The 6,728-nt window shown below is 36.7% G+C and overlaps 1 protein-coding gene across 1 annotated transcript in view; it reads right to left on the reverse strand.

Moving 5' to 3' along the window:
* Window positions 1–5,629, reverse strand: part of LOC108767548 (uncharacterized) — a 10,094-nt gene extending 4,465 nt beyond the window's left edge. The window contains exons 1-5 of the mRNA XM_018517478.1: window positions 4,766–5,629; window positions 2,656–2,714; window positions 2,326–2,378; window positions 1,809–2,075; window positions 230–1,625 (exon numbers count right to left, since the gene is read on the reverse strand). Coding sequence (XP_018372980.1) covers window positions 230–1,625; window positions 1,809–2,075; window positions 2,326–2,378; window positions 2,656–2,714; window positions 4,766–5,629 — 2,639 coding nt within the window. The remainder of the gene's footprint in view (window positions 1–229; window positions 1,626–1,808; window positions 2,076–2,325; window positions 2,379–2,655; window positions 2,715–4,765) is intronic.
* Between the last annotated feature and the right edge of the window lie 1,099 nt (window positions 5,630–6,728).

A 6,728-nucleotide genomic window follows, 5' to 3' on the forward strand; every position in this document is an offset into this window, starting at 1 on the left:
GATTTCTTTGTTAATCATTGTTTCTTTCTGACAATTTTTTGTATATTTTAGACAAGATTCACAGTTTTTAATCTTATTTTTGAGTTGACTCTGCATTAATGGCCAATAAACATATTCTTTAGCTTTCAACATTGTTTTTTCTAGCCCTAAATGTACGTAGTGAAGTCTATTTAGCATCTCTTGCCTTAAAGCTTTTGGGATGACTATTTGGTTTCCTTTTAAAATTAACCCGTTAATTTCTGTTAACTCATCTCTTATGCCCCAATATGGTTTAATTTGATCATTTAAGCTATTTTTCATTTTGGGCCAACCTTCTTTAATTACTTTCTTTAACTCTATCAATTCTGAATCTACATTTGTTTCTGCAATAATGATTTCTTTTCTCTTAGGACTAATTCCATCACTTAATTGTATTAGGTCAATTTGTGCTTGAATGTCACTTTCATTAATTACGCAATCTTTATCGTCATAATGTGCTCTTGAGAGAGCATCAGCAAAGTATAGGTGCTTTCCTGGTTTGTAACGGACTTCAATGTCATAATTTTGTAATGTTATTCTAAGTCTTTGTAATCTTAACGGACATTTACTTAGTGGTTTTTTGAAAATTGTCTCCAATGGTTTATGATCTGTCTCCACTACAAATCTTTTCCCATACAAGTATTGATGAAATTTTTGACATCCAAAGGTAATCGCGAGCAATTCCTTTTCGATTTGGGCATAACCTTGCTGACACTTTGTCAAGGACTTTGACGCATATGCTATGGGTGCTTTACTCTGTAAGATCACTGCCTCCATGCCGTCCTTTGAACTGTCCACTGATAGTGTAATTTCCGCATTACTGTCAAAAAATTGTAAGACTGGACTTTTCATTAACACTGTTTTGAGATCACTAAATTCTTTCTCATGTTCATCCGTCCATAACCATTCTATGTTACGTTTCATTAACTGTCGCATGTTTTTTGTTCTCTGCGCTGAATTAGGAATAAATCGGCTTACATACGTTATCATACCCATAAATCTACTTAATTCCTTCGCATTCTTAGGTGTTCTTATCTGATTAATTGCTTCGACTCTGTTTGGATCAGGGCTTATACCTCTTTCTGAGAATTTGTGGCCTGTATATTTAACTTCAGTCTGATAGAATTTACATTTGTCTTTATTGAATTTTACCCCTACTTCTCTGGCTTTCTCTAGGACTTTTAATAACACTTTATCGTGTTCTTCTCGAGTTTTTGTGTGAATAATAATATCATCAATATAAATTGTGCACCCTGGAATTTCCTCGAATAGTTGTGAAAAGACTCTGTGAAAAATTTCCGGAGCATTTGAAATCCCGTAAGGTAACCTTAAAAATTTGTATCTCCCAAATGGAGTTGCAAACGTCGTTAACTTTGATGCAGCTTCTGTTAGTTCTATTTGCCAAAATCCTTTATTGGCATCTAGCACTGAAAAATATTTACTACCTGCCATTTCTCTTGTTAGTTCGTCAAATGTTGGCAATTCATAATGCTCTCTCAGAATGTTATCGTTTAATGTTTGTGGATCCAAACAGATTCGAATTTTATCATTTGGTTTTTTAACTACTACAATAGGATTAACATATTCCGTGGGTTCCGTTACTCGCTCTGCAAGACCATCATTACACATTCTATCTAATTCGTCCTTAAGCTTATTAATAATACGAAATGGTATTTTGCGGCATGGTACAATAACAGTCTCATAGTTTTGTTTTAGCTATACTGGTTCTATTTTTATTCGCCCTATTCCTTTGAATATATCTTTAAACTCTTTTAGCGGATGCAACTTACTCTCATTAATTGTGTTTACTAACACCGCCAGATTTAAGGCTTTACTAGTTTTAATCCCTAGTACTATTTGAGCTACTGGTTTAGTCTTAATAACCAAAAATTGCAGACTGTGATTTTCTCCTCTATGTTTCACTTTTAGAATACATTTTCCTACAACATCAAGCATACTACCTGAATAATTGGTAGCTTTAATCATGCACTGTTCTAATGTATGTTTTAATCCTAGTTTCTCGAACAAATATTCTGGAATTACATTTGTTTGGGCTCCTGAATATAATTTAAATGTGACAGTTTTATTTATTTCCGTTACATACATTCTAGTAAACCAGTCGTCCTTGCTGTTTCCTTCTCCCACATAATCTAGTATATATGTCTCTACTTTATTGCTAACCTCTAGTGACCCTGCGACCGTCCGCTAATTTTCCTAAACCGCCAAATAATTATTACAAAGGCGAAATTAATTATAGATGGATGCACAAACTTCACCCATGGACCAAGCTCAAAGCACACGATGTACCGAGCCAACTGAGGAACATCCCAGACAAACCACCATGGAGACCGACAACACAGCTGGAGAACAGCAGACAGACGTGGGAAAAATAGCCACGCAGCCAATATAAAATATTTAGAGTCGCGAAACATACTTGTTTAATTATTAATTTTTATATATCACAATTATTTTGTCAAAAGGTGACGTACACAAGATGCGACGACATTATTTATGTTCTAACAATTATTTTATTGATTATTTAAAGTTGCACGAAAGAGATATATATTTTCCAAGACACATCATATATAATAAAGTTTTATACGTTTATAATTAATTAAATAAGATATTTCAACCTACCTAAAAATCCTGCAAAACACAGTTACCAAAGGCGAACCATCCCTATCCAGTGTGAGAACCTAGAAAAGAAAAAGAATATTAATTGATTAAAGAAAATGTTGAACAGAATAAATAATGATAATTACCCAGTACTTACCAAAAGTGACACTGCGATAGATTTGGAGACCCTGAAAAGAAAAAAATATTAATAACCAGCGCCAAAGAGCGAATACTTACCCTAAAGGTTTGTTAAACACCTTATTTTAATTATCTTGATTGTTTCAACATAAAGGCGAGTCAGCCGAATTATTTTAGTCATTTCTGAATTATTTTGAGACTCTTGAATTAATTGGAACACAGCTCTCTAGCCAGAGAGAGAAAGGAGAATTTTTGCATTAGCTAGACAAAGACAGAAAGTCGAAATTATTAAAAGTCACATACAGGGTCAAAAGACTAATTAATTAATTATTCCATAGTATTGTTGAATTATTTACATTACATTTGAATTATTTAGAGTCCACACGAATTATTTTAAGATGATATAAAAAAGTGTTCCAATCAAAGCAAGAAAATTATAGAGTACGCATAAAGCGTCGTAAAGGACCTTAAGCTTGATACGCGAATGTCATAATTATTACGTAGCAATTATTTGAGGCAGAACAAGCCGTTCCGGAGACAATCCGAGGTAGTTGGAATTAATTAGTATTATTTGGAATTATTTGGAAACATTTAAGCGCCATCCACATGACCTATGAATTATTTAAGGTGCATACGCATTCGCATATCAAGGATTTGTTAATTATCTATTTATCAGAATTATTTCGGCTAACCAGAACGTTATTTCACTAAAAACTAATTATTTAGAGTCATTTTGAATTATTTCAATCATATTTTGTTATAAAGGAATTATTTGAATTATTTGATTGGTTACCGAGATGGTCCGAATTAAATATTTAATTATTCGCCCGATTAATTGTCAAAAGGCGAAAGTCCATCAAGAATTTATGTTCGGGGAATTATTTCCTAATTATTTAAGCCATTAAAACTGTAAAAAGGCCAGTATGAGTGTTTCACTAGAAAATAACTAAATTCGGGAACACCGAACCCACCATGGGAAAAGGTACAGACCGTTTCTTCTTGGCCATCTTGCCTGGGAGGACGGCCATGTTAGTCAGTCACTGCCGAACTACCAAACGCGACGGACACACGTCGTGCCGGTGCACTCGAGAGTTGCGTAATCGCTTTTCCGTTTAAAAAATACGAAATACCGTATCGGGAGAGTGCGTTATCGCCTAATTAATATCGCGAAGCGCGAATATACGCGAAATTCCGCGATTTATCGTGATTTACGGAAGTTTTATACACGTGTCACGAGAATACGGGAAAACGGCATAAATACGCCGAAATTAATTCATTAACGTCTTCGACACGTTACCCGTACACGCCATGCGTAGTGTTGACGCGAAATTATCGAGGAATTAACCTCGTTTCCGTTGTTGCCAGGCGAGTGATGCAACATCACGCGAGCCTTTGTTAGCGGCCATATTGGATTCCGCCATTACGTCGTACGTGCGACGCGACGCGACAACGTGATTTCGATAAGCGAGAGAGAGTGCGAGAGTGTCGAATATTCGAGAACAAAGCGAGTGAGTGAGAGAGTGAATGCGGGCCTATTAATTAATTAACTACTATTGTGTTTGAATAAATAATTTATTTTGTGTGTTACGGAAACGGCCTTCCGTGTGTTTTAATCACGAGAATTACCATTCCTCTCGTAAATTAAGTCACCACCGCACACCGACGGGCAAGGCAACCAACGACACCGCCATCTCGACGCAAGGGCCAATCAGCATCGAGGACGAAGGGACGACATCCGATAGAGAACGACCTTCGGCTGAGGTTCACATTTCCTTCTCAGTTGATGGTTAAATTGAGTGGCGACCGAAACGTAAGTCCCGTAAGTTAATAACAGGCTATAATTAATTAATTCATAAATAATTACCCGGATATTTAATAAATAAAGGCATTAGTCCGGTCACAACCCTACCATATACGATTCTGAGTCGCTATCGCTGTCTTGTTCGTTTACATTATTAACATTTATTTCATTTACTTTCGCATTTCTACATACCCTTGCATAGTGTCCTATTTTTTTACAATTTGCACATGTTTGACCTACTGCTGGGCACGAATTATAATTATGCCGTTCGAATCCGCATCTTATGCATTCGTTGGCCGCTTGCTGCTTGGCATTGTCATCCCTCCTTCTTTGTTGTTGTCTCTCTCCTTGTGCTCTGCCTTTTTGCCATCCGTTATTTCGTCCGCTCATTTGCCCGTTCTGATTATCGCCTGATGACCTTGGATTTCTGCCATTATTTTGTTTTGCCGATCCTTTGCCGCCTTTGTCATTTTTTCCTGGCCTTGACGTGCCAATTATACCAATTTCGGTTTTTTGTCCATCATATAGATTTTTTAAATGATTTTCTGTACACTCCGCAGCTCTACAAATTTTTATTGCTTTGTCTAGATCTAGTCCGTCTTCTCTTAATAACCTGTCTTTCACTTTCGCATTGTATATACCGCACACGATTCTGTCTTTGATTAAATCATCTTTCATGTTTCCAAAGTTGCAGGACGCCGCTATGTTTCTGAGATCTTGCAGAAAATCATTGAATGATTCGGTTGGTCCTTGAATCCTCATGTTCAACTTATGTCTCTCAACACTTTCGTTTGTTTTTGGTACAAAATACGTGTCAAGTTTTGCTATAATTGTGTCTTTTACCTTTAGTTCATCCTCTGTCAATCCCAGCGTATCAATCACGTCGACTGCTTGTTCGCCGATACAATGCATTAGTATAGCCGCTTTAATTTCTTCCGCTTTCTTGCTTGCACCAGTCGCGACCAGGTATAACTCAAAACTCTTTTTAAATTTCTTCCAATTTAAGGCTTGGTCACCTCCCCAGTCCATCGGTTTCGGTTGCTTTAGAAATTCCATTATTATTCCGTTAATATTCAATGTTATAAAAGCGTAATTAGGTTAGATTGATGTTATAGCCACTCTTATTTATCATGTTCCTTCCTTGAACCACTCATTTTTCAGGCATCCTGCCTTCTACCGACTGCGCCATGTTATTGTTGAGTTTGTGAATAATCAACACGTTATTAATTATAAATTTCTTTAATTAAGTCGTACAGAAATATATCCGTCGTCTGAAAGTCTTTGTCTCAGTCGTCGTCGTCGTTACATTACTGCCAACCTCACCACTAGACCCTAGACTGGTTTGGCATTTATGCCAACCCCTTAATAAAAACGGCCTTTTTTCCATACGGAGTTCAGAGAGAGACTCTTGGGTGATCAGCTTAACTCTTAGTCTTCGCGTCAGTCAATTGAAACTTTCGGTTTATCATATCCACAGTGTATTACTTTACAATAAAGAAGTTATATTATCGAATCTCAAGTTATTACAATAATTCAACGACTGTTCTATCGGAGATCCCCTTCCTTATTGAGTAAAAGCATCAACCAACCAGAATTTCCACCAGCAGACATTGACAATCTACCCTCAGGCTAAGGATTTTGGGATTTTAACTCCCTTAACCTCACGGCAACGTCCCACGAAAAAATAGTTGAATTCTGGATCGCCTTACTAACGATAGCTGAATCAACATTTGGAGTTCTCCGGGTTGAACCGAGAATTTCTAAAATTTCGCCTAGCGTTACATACGACGTGACACTTATATACAATTATACACACAGAAAAGAAAACAGGACACTATAAATATTGACACAAAGGAGCCCACACAAAATATACGAAAAATAATTTATAAAAAAAAGTTTATTTTTACAAAACCTATCATTAGGCTCTTGCAAGTGTAAAATATAATTTTCGAATACTATACAGGGTGTCTGGAAATTACCGAAAAATGTTTCGTGCGTGGGTAGAACAGACTATACTGACTCGAAAAGTCCTGTACCATTTTGCGGTGTCAGCAATAGTTAACGAGATATTAACGTTTAAAGATAGCAAAATACGCGCGTCCGCCCAACCTACTATTACCTCCGTACGGCCCATCGAGTGCACGGCGCGCGGGCC

Source organism: Trachymyrmex cornetzi, unplaced genomic scaffold (assembly GCF_001594075.2).
Source record: "Trachymyrmex cornetzi isolate Tcor2-1 unplaced genomic scaffold, Tcor1.1 scaffold688, whole genome shotgun sequence".
NCBI lineage: Eukaryota > Metazoa > Arthropoda > Insecta > Hymenoptera > Formicidae > Trachymyrmex > Trachymyrmex cornetzi.